At 50.1% G+C, this 19,236-nt stretch overlaps 1 protein-coding gene across 1 annotated transcript in view; it reads left to right on the forward strand.

Moving 5' to 3' along the window:
* LOC140480941 (plectin-like) overlaps nucleotides 1-19,236 on the forward strand; it is an 85,417-nt gene that overhangs the window by 62,849 nt on the left and 3,332 nt on the right. Inside the window, 1 exon segment of the mRNA XM_072576554.1 lies at nucleotides 6,464-18,489. Coding sequence (XP_072432655.1) covers nucleotides 6,464-17,653 — 11,190 coding nt within the window. The 3' untranslated portion in view covers nucleotides 17,654-18,489.

A 19,236-nucleotide genomic window follows, 5' to 3' on the forward strand; every position in this document is an offset into this window, starting at 1 on the left:
CCTCCTCACATTTCACCCTGCCACCCAGCTTAGTATCATCAGCAAATTTGCTAATGTTACTTTTAATACCTTCATCAATATCATTAATGTATATTGTACAAAGCTGCGGTCCCAGCACTGATCCTTGCAGCACACCAGTCGATGTGCTGGGCTCCCCTATCATTGAGGAGGGGGAGATTTGTGGACTCTCCTCCTCCAATGAGTTGTTTATTTGTCCACCACCTTTCACTACCAGATGTGAGAGGACTGCAGAGCTTCGATCTGATAAGTGCTGAGGCTACAATGATTTACAATATTCCTGAATGATTAGGGTGAGAAAGGTGAATGTACTATCACCAGGTCTGTGAATGACACAAACCAAAATGGGATGGCAAGTGTGGAGGATGAGTGCGGTGAGGGTGAGTGCGGTGAGGGTGAGTGTGGTGAGGGTGAGTGTGTGGAGGGTGAGGGTGAGTGCGGTGAGGGTGAGTGCGGTGAGGGAGAGTGTGTGGAGGGTGAGGGTGAGTGCGGTGAGGGTGAGTGTGGTGAGGGTGAGTGTGTGGAGGGTGAGGGTGAGTGCGGTGAGGGTGAGTGTGGTGAGGGTGAGTGTGGTGCGGGAGAGTGTGTGGAGGGTGACTGCGGTGAGGGAGAGTGTGTGGAGGGTGACTGCGGTGAGGGAGAGTGTGTGGAGGGTGAGGGTGAGTGCGGTGAGGGTGAGTGCGGTGAGGGTGACCGCGGTGAGGGTGGGTGTGTGGAGGGTGAGGGTGAGTGTGGTGAGGGTGGGTGCTTGGTGAGGGAGAGTGTGGTGCGGGAGAGTGTGTGGAGGGTGACTGCGGTAAGGGTGAGTGTGTGGAGGGTGACTGCGGTGAGGGTGGGTGTATGGAGGGTGAGTGTGGTGAGGGAGAGTGTGTGGAGGGTGGGTACGGTGAGGGTGAGTGCGGTGAGGGTGAGTGCGGTGAGGGTGACTGCGGTGAGGGAGAGTGCGGTGAGGGAGAGTGTGTGGAGGGTGGGTACGGTGAGGGTGACTGCGGTGAGGGTGACTGCGGTGAGGGAGAGTGCGGTGAGGGAGAGTGTGTGGAGGGTGGGTACGGTGAGGGTGAGTGCGGTGAGGGAGAGTGCGGTGAGGGAGAGTGCGGTGAGGGAGAGTGTGTGGAGGGTGGGTGCGGTGAGGGTGGGTGCGGTGAGGGAGAGTGCGGTGAGGGTGACTGCGGTGAGGGTGACTGCGGTGAGGGAGAGTGTGGTGCGGGAGAGTGTGTGGAGGGTGGGTGCGGTGAGGGTGAGTGTGTGGAGGGTGGGTACGGTGAGGGTGACTGCGGTGAGGGTGACTGCGGTGAGGGAGAGTGCGGTGAGGGAGAGTGTGTGGAGGGTGACCGTGGTGAGGGTGGGTGTGTGGAGGGTGAGGGTGAATGCGGTGAGGGTGGGTGCTTGGTGAGGGAGAGTGTGGTGCGGGAGAGTGTGTGGAGGGTGGGTACGGTGAGGGAGAGTGCGGTGAGGGAGAGTGCGGTGAGGGAGAGTGCGGTGAGGGTGAGTGTGTGGAGGGTGACTGCGGTGAGGGTGAGTGTGTGGAGGGTGACTGCGGTGAGGGTGAGTGTGGTGAGGGTGAGTGTGTGGAGGGTGAGTGTGGTGAGGGTGAGTGTGGTGAGGGTGGGTGTGTGGAGGGTGAGTGTGGTGAGGGTGAGTGTGGTGAGGGTGGGTGTGTGGAGGGTAAGTGCGGTGAGGGTGAGTGTGTGGAGGGTGAGTGTGGTGAGGGTGGGTGTGTGGAGTGTGAGTGCGATGATGGTGAGTGCGGTGGAGGGTGAGTGTGTGGAGGGTGAGTGTGTGGAGGGTGAGTGTGTGGAGGGTGATTGCGGGGAAGGTGAGTGTGTGGAGGGTGAGTGTGTGGAGGGTGAGTGTGTGGAGGGTGAGTGCGGTGGAGGGTGAGTGTGTGGAGGGTGAGTGTGTGGAGGGTGAGTGTGTGGAGGGTGAGTGCGGTGGAGGGTGAGTGCGGTGAGGGTGAGTGTGTGGAGGGTGAGTGTGTGGAGGGTGATTGCGGGGAAGGTGAGTGTGTGGATGGTGAGTGTGTGGAGGGTGAGTGCAGGGAAGGTGAGTGCGGTGGAGGGTGAGTGTGTGGAGGGTGAGTGCGGTGGAGGATGAGTGCGGTGGAGGGTGAGTGCGGTGGAGGGTGAGTGCGGTGAGGGTGAGTGCGGTGGAGGGTGAGTGTGTGGAGGGTGAGTGCGTGGAGGGTGAGTGCGGTGGAGGGTGAGTGTGTGGAGGGTGAGTGCGGTGAGGGTGAGTGCGGTGAGGGTGAGTGCGGTGGAGGGTGAGTGTGTGGAGGGTGATTGCGGGGAAGGTGAGTGTGTGGATGGTGAGTGTGTGGAGGGTGAGTGCGGGGAAGGTGAGTGCGGGGAAGGTGAGTGCGGTGGAGGGTGAGTGTGTGGAGGGTGAGTGTGTGGAGGGTGAGTGCGGTGGAGGGTGAGTGTGTGGAGGGTGAGTGTGTGGAGGGTGATTGCGGGGAAGGTGAGTGCGGTGGAGGGTGAGTGCGTGGAGGGTGAGTGCGTGGAGGGTGAGTGCGTGGAGGGTGAGTGTGTGGAGGGTGATTGCGGGGAAGGTGAGTGCAGTGGAGGGTGAGTGTGTGGAGGGTGAGTGTGTGGAGGGTGAGTGCGTGGAGGGTGAGTGTGTGGAGGGTGATTGCGGGGAAGGTGAGTGCAGTGGAGGGTGAGTGTGTGGAGGGTGAGTGTGTGGAGGGTGAGTGTGTGGAGGGTGAGTGTGTGGAGGGTGAGTGTGTGGAGGGTGAGTGCGTGGAGGGTGAGTGCGTGGAGGGTGAGTGCGTGGAGGGTGAGTGCGTGGAGGGTGAGTGCGTGGAGGGTGAGCGTGTGGAGGGTGAGCGTGTGGAGGGTGATTGCGGGGAAGGTGAGTGCGGTGGAGGGTGAGTGTGTGGAGGGTGAGTGTGTGGAGGGTGATTGCGGGGAAGGTGAGTGCGGTGGAGGGTGAGTGCGGTGGAGGGTGAGTGTGTGGAGGGTGAGTGTGTGGAGGGTGAGTGTGTGGAGGGTGAGCGTGTGGAGGGTGAGCGTGTGGAGGGTGAGCGTGTGGAGGGTGAGCGTGTGGAGGGTGAGTGCGGTGAGGGTGAATGCGGTGAGGGTGCGTGTGTGGAGAGTGAGTGCGGTGAGGGTGAGTGTGTGGAGGGTGAGTGAGGTGAGGGTGTGTGCGTTGAGGGTGAGTGTGAGTGTGTGGCGGGTGAGTGTGTGGAGAGTGAGTGCGGTGAGGGTGAGTGTGTGGAGGGTGAGTGCGGTGAGGGTGTGTGCGTTGAGGGTGTGTGCGGTGAGGGTGAGTGTGAGTGTGTGGCGGGTGAGTGTGTGGAGAGTGAGTGCGGTGAGGGTGTGTGAGTGTGTGGAGAGTGAGTGCGGTGAGGGTGTGTGCGGTGAGTGTGAGTGTGTGGAGAGTGAGTGCGTTGAGGGTGTGTGCGGTGAGGGTGAGTGTGTGGAGGGTGAGTGCGGTGAGGGAGAGTGTGTGGAGGGTGGGTGCGGTGAGGGTGAGTGCGGTGAGGGTGAGGGTGAGTGTGAGTGTGTGGCGGGTGAGTGTGTGGAGAGTGAGTGCGGTGAGGGTGAGTGTGAGTGTGTGGCGGGTGAGTGTGTGGAGAGTGAGTGCGGTGAGGGTGAGTGTGTGGAGGGTGAGTGCGGTGAGGGTGTGTGCGTTGAGGGTGTGTGCGGTGAGGGTGAGTGTGAGTGTGTGGCGGGTGAGTGTGTGGAGAGTGAGTGCGGTGAGGGTGTGTGAGTGTGTGGAGAGTGAGTGCGGTGAGGGTGTGTGCGGTGAGTGTGAGTGTGTGGAGAGTGAGTGCGTTGAGGGTGTGTGCGGTGAGGGTGAGTGTGTGGAGGGTGAGTGCGGTGAGGGAGAGTGTGTGGAGGGTGGGTGCGGTGAGGGTGAGTGCGGTGAGGGTGAGGGTGAGTGTGAGTGTGTGGCGGGTGAGTGTGTGGAGAGTGAGTGCGGTGAGGGTGAGTGTGAGTGTGTGGCGGGTGAGTGTGTGGAGGGTGAGTGCGGTGAGGGTGAGTGTGTGGAGGGTGAGTGCGGTGAGGGTGTGTGCGTTGAGGGTGTGTGCGGTGAGGGTGAGTGTGAGTGTGTGGCGGGTGAGTGTGTGGAGAGTGAGTGCGGTGAGGGTGTGTGAGTGTGTGGAGAGTGAGTGCGGTGAGGGTGTGTGCGGTGAGTGTGAGTGTGTGGAGAGTGAGTGCGTTGAGGGTGTGTGCGGTGAGGGTGAGTGTGTGGAGGGTGAGTGCGGTGAGGGTGTGTGAGTGTGTGGAGGGTGGGTGCGGTGAGGGTGTGTGCGGTGAGGGTGAGTGTGTGGAGGGTGAGTGCGGTGAGGGTGAGTGTGTGGAGAGTGAGTGCGTTGAGGGTGTGTGCGGTGAGGGTGAGTGTGTGGAGGGTGAGTGCGGTGAGGGTGAGTGCGGTGAGGGTGAGTGTGTGGAGGGTGAGTGCGGTGAGGGTGAGTGTGTGGAGGGTGAGTGCGGTGAGGGTGAGGGTGAGTGTGTGAAGTTGCTGGATCAGTGTGAAGTCTGACCCATTTAACACAGTGATAGTGCCACACAACACGATGTGAAGGTGGGACTTTGTCTCCACAAGGACTGTGCGGTGGTCACTCTTACCGAGACTGTCACGGACAGATACATCTGCAGCCGGCAGATTGGTGAGGATGAGGTCGAGTGTGTTTGTCTCTCTGGTTGGTTCCCTCCCCACCTGCCGCAGACCCAACAGCGATGTCCTTTCGGACCTCACCAGCTCCATCCCCGTAATGCTGCGGCTGAGCTACTGTTGCAGGTGGACCTCGGTAGTAGACCCCTTTCAGTGACGTGGGTCTCAGTCTGGGTCTCCCTGAGGTCAGTCTGTCTGTGACCTCATGCAGCTTGTTCTTCTGCATTGTGAAGATTCCAGTGGGGGTGGAGAGTGGGCTTCCTCAATCCCAAAGCCAGGAAATGGACTTTGTCTTAAATTCTCTTTTTCAAAAATGCCTTTCTTTTGTTATTATATTATTGTGGGAGGACTATTCTTCTGAACTTTTTATCTCTTTACTTTTCCCCTCTTTTACTATGGGCTTGTCCTTTTGAAAGTCTGTAATGCTGGACTTATTTTTTAATTTTTATATTTTTTTCCCTAAGAGCTTGTATTTAAGAATGTGTATCTGGATACCTTTGTGTTTCAGATGGTTCCGTAAATGGTACCTTCTAGACCTTTCACTGTACTCATGTGTGTACCTGTGACAATAAATTCTAATTCTAATTATGTGACCTTGCCACCCTCAGTGCTTCCTCACAGTGTTGTTCAACATGGAGGAGTAACGATTCATCAGCCGAGGGAGGATGGCACGTGGTGATCAGCAGGAGGTTTCCTTGCCCAGGTTTAACCTGAAACACTGAGACTTCCTGGGGTCCGGAGTCAATGTTGAGGACTCCCAGGGTAACTCCCTCCTGACTGTATCCCACTGTGGTGCCCTGTCTGCTGGGTCTGTCCTGCCGGTGGGACAGGACATATCCAGGGATGGGGATGGTGGGGTCTGGGATATTATCTGTCCCAGGGTATGATTCCGTGAGTATGACTGTGTCAGGCTGTTGCTTGGCTAGGCTGTGAGACAGCTCTCCCAGTGTTGGCACTAGACCCCGGATGTTAGTGAGGGGGACTGTGCACGGTTGTTACAGCTGGTTTTGCCGTTGTCTTTTCCGGTGCTGAGGTCGATGCCAGGTGAACCGTCCGGTTTCAATTCTTTGAGACTTTGTCACGATTGATACAACTGAATGGCTTGCCCGGCCATTTCAGAGGGACAACTGAGAGCCAACCACGTTGCTGTAGGTCTAGAGTCACATGTAGGCCAGACCAGGTGAGGATTGGCAGATTTCCTTCCCTGAAGTGCATAGTGAACCAGGTGGGTTTCTGTCAGAATCAACACCATCTTTTGATATTCACTTACCAGGTTTTTTTAAAAATTCTGCCTCTGCCATGGTGGAATTTAAAGCCAGGTCCCCAGTAACAATAACATTGCACCTTTGTACATAGAACGTAGAACATAGAACAGTACAGCACAGAACAGGCCCTTCGGCCCACCGTGTTGTGCTGAACATTTGTCCTAGCTTAAGCACCTATGTACCTATCCAATTGCCGCTTTGTCTCCTCGCTCATAACCCCTCTCTTGATTCCCCACTTTTTTCTTCATTGATGGTCTCTCATCTCACTCATTACTCCTGTCTCTCATTGCCCTCCTTCTTCATTCCTATCCTTTGCCTCAGTCTTTACCCCTTACTCTATCCCAACCTTCACTCCAAACCCCCTCCCTCCTTAATCCCTGCCTCACTTATTAAACCTCCTCATTTGTCAGTAATCAGTGAGTAAGGTGGCAGTAATATGTGGATTATTGTTGTGTTAGGTAACAGGTTAATGGGGACGGGGTTATTGGGTCCAATGTGTGAACAGTCTATGTACTGTCTTTGGTCAGTAACGGTTGGTTTCCTGTACTTAAATCTTACAGATGGAAGCAGGGCAGAAGAAGGAAATTGCTGAGACCACTCAGATCCTTCAACAAACCTTCATCAATGAGAAAGAGCTTCTGCTAAAGAAGGAGAAGATGGTTGAAGAGGAAAAGGAGAGGTTAGAGCGACTTTATGAAGATGAATTGAAGAAATCCCAATCCCTGAAGGACGACCAAAGTGAACAAATGAAGAAACTGGAGGATGAGAAACACAGGCTTCAGGCCAGTATGGAGGAGGCATTGAGAAAGCAAAAGGAGGCAGAGGATTTGGTTCACGATAAACAAAAGGAATTGCAGGAAATGGAAGAGAAGAGACAGCAGAAAGAGAAGCAGCTGGCTGAGGAGAATCGGATCCTGAGAGAGCAACTGGAAGCTCAGAAAAAGATCAAAGAGATGGCTCCAATTCAACAAGTTATAGTCACTCCAGTGAAAGCCATTTCCAATGGCAGAGACATGGTAGACTCTGCTGCAGAAAGTGAAGACACCAAACTGACTTTTAGTGGCCTTCGTCAGCCAGTGACAGCTGGTCGTCTACAGCAGGCTGGCATCTTGAGCAGGAAACAGTTGGACAAACTGAAGAAAGGTTCGGTAACAGTACAGGAACTGTCCCAAAAAGAAAACCTGAAGACTTATCTGCAGGGCAAGAGCTGCATTGCTGGTCTCATCCTTGAGCCTAGAAATGAGAAACTTAGCGTCTATCAGGCAATGAAACAGGGAATATTGAAGCCCACAACAGCCACAAGCCTGCTGGAGGCCCAGGCAGCTTCTGGTTTCATCATTGACCCCATCAAAAACAAGAAGCTGCCAGTCAATGAGGCCATTAAGGAAGCTGTGGTTGGACCAGAACTTCAGGAAAAGCTGTTGTCTGCAGAGAGGGCGGTGACTGGTTACAGGGATCCCTACACGGGAAACACCATCTCCCTGTTTGAAGCAATGAAGAAAGATCTCATCAGTCCAAACCATGCAATCCGTTTACTGCAAGCTCAGATGGCGACTGGTGGCATCATTGACCCTTTGAACAGCCATCGTCTACCCTTGGAGCAGGGCTATAAGCAAGGCATCATTGATGAGAAAATGAGCAAAACACTTCACAGCGACACTGATGAAACCAAAGGGTATTTTGACCCCAATACCCAAGAGTACCTTACTTATTTCCAACTGATGGACAGGTGTCAACTGGACCCAGAGACTGGACTCTGTCTCTTACCATTGACTGATGAAGCAGTGACACATACGGAAGGTTATACAACAGAACAAACACGTGACATCTTCAGCACAGCCACAGTGTCTGTCCCATTCGGAAAATTCTCTGGTAAAACCATCACCATCTGGGAATTGATACACTCCGAATATTTCACTGAGGAACAACGTCGGGACCTTATCCGACAGTACAGATCGGGAAAAGTGACCATCGAAAGCATCATCAAATACATCATTACAATTATTGATGAGACTGAAGCTAAAAAACAGCTTCTCTTCGATGGTCTGAGAGACAAGGTTCCTGCCAGTGAGTTACTCGAATCGAAGATCATTGACAAGAAGACATTTGATGGGCTTCAGAAGGGAAAAGCAACACCAGAAGATGTTGGCAAGTTGGATTCAGTGAAGAGGTACCTTCAGGGGTCAGACAGTATCGCTGGAGTGTTTGTTGAACCAACAAAGACAAAGATGAGCTTTTATGAAGCAATGAAGAAGAATATGTTGAGTCCAAGCACAGCAGAGGCCTTGCTGGAAGCTCAGGCAGGTTCAGGATTTATTGTTGACCCTGTGAAGAATCGAACCCTCACTGTCGATGAGGCAGTTAAAGAAGGTCTGGTAGGTCCAGAGCTCCACGAGAAACTGCTGTCAGCAGAGAAAGCTGTGACTGGGTACACTGACCCTTACACTGGCCGCAAAATCTCCTTATTTGAAGCTATCAATAAGAACTTCCTTCACAAGGAACATGCGTTACGCCTCTTGGATGCCCAGATGGCATCTGGTGGTATCATTGACCCTGTGACCAGCCATCGTCTACCCATCGAGGTGGCCTACAAGAGGGGAATGTTGGATGAGGAGATGACTCGCATGTTGTCTACTTCCAGTGATGACAATAAAGGATTTTATGATCCAAACACAGAGGAGACCCTCACTTACCAAGAGCTGAAAGACAGATGCATAAAGGATGATACAACTGGGGTTTACCTGCTGCCTTTGAGTGAGAAAGCTATTGCCTTGAAACCAGCTTATGATGAGGAACAGACAAAAGATACTTTTAAAAAGACAACAGTCTCTGTTCCTGCTGGTACTTTCACTGGGAAAACAGTCACCATCTGGGAGCTGATTAATTCTGAGTATTTCACTGAGGAACAAAGGAGGGATTTGATTCGACAATACCGATCAGGAAAGGTCACAGTTGAGAAGATCATCAGAATTGTCATCACGGTGATTGAGGAGAAAGAAGCAAAGAAGAAACCACAGCTTCTGTTTGATGGTTTGAGAGACAAGGTTCCTGCCAGTGAGTTACTCGAATCGAAGATCATTGACAAGAAGACATTTGATGGGCTTCAGAAGGGAAAAGCAACACCAGAAGATGTTGGCAAGCTGGATTCAGTGAAGAGGTACCTTCAAGGGTCAGACAGTATCGCTGGAGTGTTTATTGAACCAACAAAGACAAAGATGAGCTTTTATGAAGCAATGAAGAAGAATATGTTGAGTCCAAGCACAGCAGAGGCCTTGCTGGAAGCTCAGGCAGGTTCAGGATTTATTGTTGACCCTGTGAAGAATCGAACCCTCACTGTCGATGAGGCAGTTAAAGAAGGTCTGGTAGGCCCAGAGCTCCACGAGAAACTGCTGTCAGCAGAGAAAGCTGTGACTGGGTACACTGACCCTTACACTGGCCGCAAGATCTCCTTATTTGAGGCAATGCAGAAGGACCTCATACCCAAGAAACATGGTGTGCCTCTCTTGGATGCCCAGTTGGCATGTGGTGGTATCATTGACCCTGTGACCAGCCATCGTCTACCCTTCGAGGTGGCCTACAAGAGGGGCATGTTGGATGAGGAGATGAGTAAAAAGTTGTCCACGTCTAGCGATGACATTAAAGGCTTCACTGAACCAAACACAGATGAACGTGTCACGTACCAACAGCTGAGGGAGAAATGTCAAACCGATCCTGAGACATCACTTCTTCTGTTACCATTGACAGAAGAGGCAACTAAACGTGTGGATGTTCACCCTGAGGAGGTGACTAAAGAGGTTTTCCGAAATGCTGCAGTGTCTGTCCCATCTGGAAAATTCTCTGGCAAAACGGTCACCATCTGGGAATTGATACACTCCGAGTATTTCACTGAGGAACAACGTCGGGACCTTATCCGACAGTACAGATCGGGAAAGGTCACCGTGGAAAAGATCATTACAATTGTTGTTACAATCATTGGTGAGAGTGAAGCTAAAAAGCAGCCTCACTTTGATGGTCTGAGAGACAAGGTTCCTGCCAGTGAGTTACTCGAATCGAAGATCATTGACAAGAAGACATTTGATGGGCTTCAGAAGGGAAAAGCAACACCAGAAGATGTTGGCAAGTTGGATTCAGTGAAGAGGTACCTTCAGGGGTCAGACAGTATCGCTGGAGTGTTTATTGAACCAACAAAGACAAAGATGAGCTTTTATGAAGCAATGAAGAAGAATATGTTGAGTCCAAGCACAGCAGAGGCCTTGCTGGAAGCTCAGGCAGGTTCAGGATTTATTGTTGACCCTGTGAAGAATCGAACCCTCACTGTCGATGAGGCAGTTAAAGAAGGTCTGGTAGGCCCAGAGCTCCACGAGAAACTTCTGTCAGCAGAGAAAGCTGTGACTGGGTACACTGACCCTTACACTGGCCGCAAAATCTCCTTATTTGAAGCGATCACGAAGAACCTTCTTCACAAGGAACATGGGTTACGCCTCTTGGATGCCCAGTTGGCATGTGGTGGTATCATTGACCCTGTGACCAGCCATCGTCTACCCATCGAGGTCGCCTACAAGCGGGGAATGTTGGATGAGGAGATGACTCGCATGTTGTCTACTTCCAGTGATGACAATAAAGGATTTTATGATCCAAACACAGAGGAGACCCTCACTTACCAAGAGCTGAAAGACAGATGCATAAAGGATGATACAACTGGGGTTTACCTGCTGCCTTTGAGTGAGAAAGCTATTGCCTTGAAACCAGCTTATGATGAGGAACAGACAAAAGATACTTTTAAAAAGACAACAGTCTCTGTTCCTGCTGGTACTTTCACTGGGAAAACAGTCACCATCTGGGAGCTGATTAATTCTGAGTATTTCACTGAGGAACAAAGGAGGGATTTGATTCGACAATACCGATCAGGAAAGGTCACAGTTGAGAAGATCATCAGAATTGTCATCACGGTGATTGAGGAGAAAGAAGCAAAGAAGAAACCACAGCTTCTATTTGATGGTTTGAGAGACAAGGTTCCTGCCAGTGAGTTACTCGAATCGAAGATCATTGACAAGAAGACATTTGATGGGCTTCAGAAGGGAAAAGCAACACCAGAAGATGTTGGCAAGTTGGATTCAGTGAAGAGGTACCTTCAAGGGTCAGACAGTATCGCTGGAGTGTTTATTGAACCAACAAAGACAAAGATGAGCTTTTATGAAGCAATGAAGAAGAACATGTTGAGTCCAAGCACAGCAGAGGCCTTGCTGGAAGCTCAGGCAGGTTCAGGATTTATTGTTGACCCTGTGAAGAATCGAACCCTCACTGTCGATGAGGCAGTTAAAGAAGGTCTGGTAGGCCCAGAGCTCCACGAGAAACTGCTGTCAGCAGAGAAAGCTGTGACTGGGTACACTGACCCTTACACTGGCCGCAAAATCTCCTTATTTGAGGCAATGCAGAAGGACCTCATACCCAAGAAACATGGCGTGCCTCTCTTGGATGCCCAGTTGGCATGTGGTGGTATCATTGACCCTGTGACCAGCCATCGTCTACCCTTCGAGGTGGCCTACAAGAGGGGCATGTTGGATGAGGAGATGAGTAAAAAGTTGTCCACGTCTAGCGATGACATTAAAGGCTTCACTGAACCAAACACAGATGAACGTGTCACGTACCAACAGCTGAGGGAGAAATGTCAAACCGATCCTGAGACATCACTTCTTCTGTTACCATTGACAGAAGAGGCAACTAAACGTGTGGATGTTCACCCTGAGGAGGTGACTAAAGAGGTTTTCCGAAATGCTGCAGTGTCTGTCCCATCTGGAAAATTCTCTGGCAAAACGGTCACCATCTGGGAATTGATACACTCCGAGTATTTCACTGAGGAACAACGTCGGGACCTTATCCGACAGTACAGATCGGGAAAGGTCACCGTGGAAAAGATCATTACAATTGTTGTTACAATCATTGGTGAGAGTGAAGCTAAAAAGCAGCCTCACTTTGATGGTCTGAGAGACAAGGTTCCTGCCAGTGAGTTACTCGAATCGAAGATCATTGACAAGAAGACATTTGATGGGCTTCAGAAGGGAAAAGCAACACCAGAAGATGTTGGCAAGTTGGATTCAGTGAAGAGGTACCTTCAGGGGTCAGACAGTATCGCTGGAGTGTTTATTGAACCAACAAAGACAAAGATGAGCTTTTATGAAGCAATGAAGAAGAATATGTTGAGTCCAAGCACAGCAGAGGCCTTGCTGGAAGCTCAGGCAGGTTCAGGATTTATTGTTGACCCTGTGAAGAATCGAACCCTCACTGTCGATGAGGCAGTTAAAGAAGGTCTGGTAGGCCCAGAGCTCCACGAGAAACTTCTGTCAGCAGAGAAAGCTGTGACTGGGTACACTGACCCTTACACTGGCCGCAAAATCTCCTTATTTGAAGCGATCACGAAGAACCTTCTTCACAAGGAACATGGGTTACGCCTCTTGGATGCCCAGATGGCATCTGGTGGTATCATTGACCCTGTGACCAGCCATCGTCTACCCATCGAAGTGGCCTACAAGAGGGGAATGTTGGATGAGGAGATGACTCGCATGTTGTCTACTTCCAGTGATGACAATAAAGGATTTTATGATCCAAACACAGAGGAGACCCTCACTTACCAAGAGCTGAAAGACAGATGCATAAAGGATGATACAACTGGGGTTTACCTGCTGCCTTTGAGTGAGAAAGCTATTGCCTTGAAACCAGCTTATGATGAGGAACAGACAAAAGATACTTTTAAAAAGACAACAGTCTCTGTTCCTGCTGGTACTTTCACTGGGAAAACAGTCACCATCTGGGAGCTGATTAATTCTGAGTATTTCACTGAGGAACAAAGGAGGGATTTGATTCGACAATACCGATCAGGAAAGGTCACAGTTGAGAAGATCATCAGAATTGTCATCACGGTGATTGAGGAGAAAGAAGCAAAGAAGAAACCACAGCTTCTGTTTGATGGTTTGAGAGACAAGGTTCCTGCCAGTGAGTTACTCGAATCGAAGATCATTGACAAGAAGACATTTGATGGGCTTCAGAAGGGAAAAGCAACACCAGAAGATGTTGGCAAGCTGGATTCAGTGAAGAGGTACCTTCAAGGGTCAGACAGTATCGCTGGAGTGTTTATTGAACCAACAAAGACAAAGATGAGCTTTTATGAAGCAATGAAGAAGAATATGTTGAGTCCAAGCACAGCAGAGGCCTTGCTGGAAGCTCAGGCAGGTTCAGGATTTATTGTTGACCCTGTGAAGAATCGAACCCTCACTGTCGATGAGGCAGTTAAAGAAGGTCTGGTAGGCCCAGAGCTCCACGAGAAACTGCTGTCAGCAGAGAAAGCTGTGACTGGGTACACTGACCCTTACACTGGCCGCAAGATCTCCTTATTTGAGGCAATGCAGAAGGACCTCATACCCAAGAAACATGGTGTGCCTCTCTTGGATGCCCAGTTGGCATGTGGTGGTATCATTGACCCTGTGACCAGCCATCGTCTACCCTTCGAGGTGGCCTACAAGAGGGGCATGTTGGATGAGGAGATGAGTAAAAAGTTGTCCACGTCTAGCGATGACATTAAAGGCTTCACTGAACCAAACACAGATGAACGTGTCACGTACCAACAGCTGAGGGAGAAATGTCAAACCGATCCTGAGACATCACTTCTTCTGTTACCATTGACAGAAGAGGCAACTAAACGTGTGGATGTTCACCCTGAGGAGGTGACTAAAGAGGTTTTCCGAAATGCTGCAGTGTCTGTCCCATCTGGAAAATTCTCTGGCAAAACGGTCACCATCTGGGAATTGATACACTCCGAGTATTTCACTGAGGAACAACGTCGGGACCTTATCCGACAGTACAGATCGGGAAAGGTCACCGTGGAAAAGATCATTACAATTGTTGTTACAATCATTGAGGAAACTGAAGTGAAGAAAAAGTCACAAATAACATTAGATGGTCTGAGAGACAAGGTTCCTGCCAGTGAGTTACTCGAATCGAAGATCATTGACAAGAAGACATTTGATGGGCTTCAGAAGGGAAAAGCAACACCAGAAGATGTTGGCAAGCTGGATTCAGTGAAGAGGTACCTTCAAGGGTCAGACAGTATCGCTGGAGTGTTTATTGAACCAACAAAGACAAAGATGAGCTTTTATGAAGCAATGAAGAAGAATATGTTGAGTCCAAGCACAGCAGAGGCCTTGCTGGAAGCTCAGGCAGGTTCAGGATTTATTGTTGACCCTGTGAAGAATCGAACCCTCACTGTCGATGAGGCAGTTAAAGAAGGTCTGGTAGGTCCAGAGCTCCACGAGAAACTTCTGTCAGCAGAGAAAGCTGTGACTGGGTACACTGACCCTTACACTGGCCGCAAAATCTCCTTATTTGAAGCGATCACGAAGGAGCTTGTGTCGAAGGGTAATGGGATCCGTCTCCTTGAGGCACAGATTGCCACAGGAGGCATCATTGACCCTGTGAACAGTCACCGACTGCCTGTCGATGTGGCCTACCAACGAGGAATGTTTGATGCGGAGATGAACAAGATTCTGTCTGATGCTGCGGATGACACCAAAGGGTTTCTGGACCCTAACACTGATGAAGACCTCACCTATCAGCAGCTAAAGGAGAGGTGCATAACAGATCCAGAGACAGGACTATACCTCATCCCAATAAAGGACAGCCAGATAACCCAGGTGGTTGAAAGTATGGTGCACAGTGAGGTTGAAACAAGGGAGGTATTTGAGAACACAACAGTGGAACTTCCTGAAGGCACACTTGGTGGGAAATCCATGTCCATTTGGGAGATCCTGAACTCTGAGTTACTTACTGAGAAAGAGCGGCTCAAGTTAACAAGAGACTATCGTTCAGGAAAGATTACACGTGAGCGTTTGGTTGTGGTAATTATTGAGATTATTCAGCAGGTGGAAATTCGCAGAGGCTATGAAATGATTACGTTTAATACTTTCAGGGGTAAGATCACAGCTGATCAGCTTTATTCCTCCAAAATTATTGACCTGGAAACACTGAATATGCTGAAGGACAAGCGATTAACTGTGCAGCAAGTCTGTGAGATGGAGTCAGTCAGGAAGTACCTGTTTGGAACAGGAGCTATAAGTGGGATTTATAAATGTGCTGGGAAGGAAGTGTTAACATTATACCAAGCAATGAAGAAGGGTTTGGTGAAACCTGAGATAACTGATGCTCTGTTGGAAGCGCAGGCTGCCACTGGCTTCATGTTGGACCCGGTGAAGAATAAGAGGCTGTCTGTAGATGAGGCAGTGAGAGAAGGTCTCGTGGGTCCTGAGCTCCACGACAGACTGCTTTCAGCTGAACGAGCAGTCACTGGCTACCGAGACCCTTATACTGGGAAGACCATCTCACTTTTCCAAGCCATGAAGAAAGGCCTTATTGCGAAGGAGTATGTACTGAGGCTACTGGATGCCCAGTTAGTCACAGGTGGCATTATTGACCCAGAATACAGCTACCACCTTCCTCTGGAAACGGCCTACCAGCGTGGCTATCTTGACCGTGAGACATACAGCCTGCTGACAGATCCCACAGAGGGGCCCCAAGGCTTTTGTGACCCCAGCACTGAAGAGCCCATGAGTTACACTCAGCTGCTGAAGCGGTGCAGGGTCGATGAAAATTCAGGCCAACGCCTGCTGACTCTGACGGACAGGAAGAGGTTGGTCTTTAAAGGTCTCCGTAAACAGATCACAATGGAGCAACTTGTTGCATCAGATATCATCACAAGTTCTGATGCTGCACAGTTACTGGAAGGTGAAATCACTGTGGAACAAGTCAGTGACAGCATCAAGAAATACTTGGAAGGTACCAGTTGTATTTCAGGAGTGTTTGTTGAAGCTACCAAAGAGCGATTAACCATTTACCAAGCCATGAAGAAAGGTATGATTCGACCTGGAACAGCCTTTGAGTTGTTGGAGGCTCAAGCAGCAACTGGTTACATGATTGATCCCATTAAAAATTTAAAGTTAACTGTGAGTGATGCTGTGAAAATGGGAGTGGTGGGTCCAGAGTTTAAGGATAAACTTCTCTCGGCTGAGAGAGCAGTTACTGGTTACAGAGATCCTTACTCAGGTGAACTGCTGTCTCTGTTTCAAGCCATGCAGAAAAGTCTGATTCTGAAAGATCACGGGATTCGTTTATTGGAATCGCAGATTGCTACGGGTGGGATCATTGACCCAGAGTACAGTCATCGCCTGCCTGTTGAGGTGGCCTACAAACGAGGCCTGTTTGATGAAGAGATGAACAAGATCCTGTCAGACCCAGGTGACGACACAAAGGGCTTCTTCGATCCAAACACTGAGGAAAACCTCACCTACCTGCAGCTGAAGGAGCGTTGTGTGGTCGATTCTGATACTGGCCTCTGTTTACTCATTCTGAAAGATAAGAAGAGAGAAAGGAAGACTTCATCCAAGTCATCTGTTCGCAAACGGCGAGTGGTCATTGTGGATCCTGAAACTGGCAAAGAGATGTCTGTTTACGAGGCTTATCGTAAAGGACTCATTGATCATCAGACTTACACAGAGCTGTCTGAACAGGAATGTGAATGGGAGGAGGTGACAATCTCTTCATCAGATGGTGTGGTGAAGTCAGTCATCACTGACAGACGATCAGGAAGACAGTACGATATCGATGATGCACTGTCCAAAGGGCTGATTGATCAGGGTTCTTTAGACCTGTATCGCTCTGGAGCGTTATCCATCACAGAATTTGCTGATATGTTGTCAGGAAACATGAGTGGGTTCCGATCAAGGACTTCCTCAGTTGGCTCCTCATCTTCGTACACAAGCCAACAAGCAAGTCCCATGAGAAGTCACATGGTTACATGGAATGATCCAGTGGAGGAGACGTGTCCAGTTGCTGGCATCTTGGACACAGATACTCTTGAGAAAGTCTCCATCACAGAAGCCATGCATCGTAACTTGGTGGACAACATCAGTGGTCAGAGGTTACTGGAGGCCCAGGCCTGTACAGGTGGAATCATTGATCCCACTACAGGAGAGAAGTATTCAGTCACCGATGCTGTTGCTCACTCCCTTGTAGATAAGATCATGGTGGACAGAATCAACCTGGCTCAGAAAGCATTCAATGGATTTGAAGATCCAAGAACCAAGACAAAAATGTCCGCTGCTCAGGCCTTGAAGAAAGGCTGGTTATATTACGAAGCAGGCCAGAGATTCTTGGAGGTACAGTATCTGACTGGTGGACTGATTGAACCTGATGTCACTGGGCGAGTCTCTCTGGATGAAGCTTTACAAAAAGGCACCATCGATGCCCGCACTGCCCAGAAACTGAGGGATGTTGGAGCTCATACAAAATATATAACCTGTCCCAAAACCAAGCTGAAGATTTCCTACAAGGATGCAATGGACCGATCAATGATTGAAGAAGGGACAGGCTTGCGTTTGCTTGAAGCATCATCACAATCGACCAAAGGTTTCTATAGTCCCTACAACGTCAGCGGAGCTGGCTCATCCGCAGGTTCTCGATCAGGTTCAAGAACTGGTTCTAGAACAGGCTCCAGACGAGGAAGCTTTGATGCGTCAGGATCTGGTTATTCTATGTCCTTCTCATCATCCTCATACACGTCGTCCAGTTACGGCCGCAGATTGGCCTCCGCTGTTCCTGGAGGGCGGGAGATGGTGACCATGTCAATGAGCTCTCGGCCACTCCCTAACCCAGACGAGAGCTCCGTGTTTACCCAGACGCAGCTTCTACAAGTATCAATGATGTAGCAAGACCACTGTCCCCAGGCCCCCTTCCCCCTCACCCTGCTCCACAACTAGCAAGTAACCAAAACCATAGTCTCTGTAAAGGACAGCAACGGACACCATTATTCTGATAAAAATATAGGAGAGAAATTTGTTTTAATTTTCCATCACCTCGGTCCCTCTGAGTTTTAAATAATCTAGTGATTTGAAGTTAATCCAATGGAATGTATATGTTTGGAACCAAAAGAGACTATTTATCGAGATCTGATTAATCTCTGTTTCCTGACGGGGCCGATTTTGTTGCTCTTTGTGGAGCAGGGGATCAAACCTGACACCACTGCTGCCATATCCTCATCTTACTCTGTCAGTGGGGAGGAGTTCAATATCCAAACCTTGTAACTTTCTTGGTGAATGCACTGACCCACAGCGTGCCCAGATATCTCGCTTTCTATTTTAAAACAAATATGCTGCAAGTATTAAGAGCTTCTCTTCCATTGAACTATAACAAAGACTTTGATGCTGTTTGAAAAGAAACCAAATATTAACAAGGTGCCGCCTTTCAAATTTATTGAACCATCCTGAGACTTGGGTGTTCCAGTCTGTTCCTGGAAAACTCCAGCCAACTCTTCCCTTACACCATGTGTCTCCACTGCACTGACTGTTTTCATGACCATTCAAATCTGAGTGAATTCAGACTCCTTATGTAAACCAGGACAGCTCCCAAACAGCCTTCTGAAGAAACCAGCCTGTAGTTACTGACCTCGGCCCCACTCTGGCTGACATCTCTCTGTGGACACAAACTGATGGTGCTCACATCGAGATTCCTTCCGGCTGCCCACAATGCAGCCGCTTCACAGGAGGTAAGTGAGAGAAAACCTACTCCTGACCCACGACAGTACTCCCTCAATCCCACACTAATCTCACTCAATGTCCCTATTCCCCCTCACACACTGTCTACACCCACCCTCACTCTCCCTTCCCTTCCCCTCACTGGCTCTCTCCCTCCCACCCACAGTTACCCTCTGTCCCCCTCTCTACTCCCTCATTCACCTTCACCCACACTCTCCCTCACCCTCACACCTTCACCCACACTCTCCCTCACCCTCACCCCCGCTCTCCCTCCTCACACCCTCACCCACTCACTCCCTCTCTTTCCCTCCCCCTCCTGATATTGACTGGGAAAGCTATAGCTCAAGTTCGTTAGATGGGTCGGTGTTTGTGCAATGTGTGCAGGAGAGTTTCCTGACACAATATGTAGACAGGCCAACAAGAGGTGAGGCCATACTGGATTTGGTTCTGGGTAACAAACCAGGCCAGGTATTAGAACTAGAGATAGGTGAGCACTTTGGGGACAGTGACCACAATTCGGTGATTTTTACTCTAGTGATGGAGAGGGATAAGTGTGTACTACAGGGCAAGAGTTATAGCTGGGGGCAGGGAAATTATGATGCGTTGAGGCATGACTTAGGATGTGTGGATTGGAAAAGTAGGCTTCAAGGGAAGGGCGCAATTGATATGTGGAACTTGTTCAAGGAGCAACTATTGAATGTCCTTGATAAGTACGTACCTATCAGGCAGGGAGGAAAGGGTCGTGTGAGGGAGCCGTG

This window comes from Chiloscyllium punctatum, chromosome 8 (genome assembly GCF_047496795.1).
Source record: "Chiloscyllium punctatum isolate Juve2018m chromosome 8, sChiPun1.3, whole genome shotgun sequence".
Taxonomy (NCBI): Eukaryota; Metazoa; Chordata; class Chondrichthyes; order Orectolobiformes; family Hemiscylliidae; genus Chiloscyllium; species Chiloscyllium punctatum.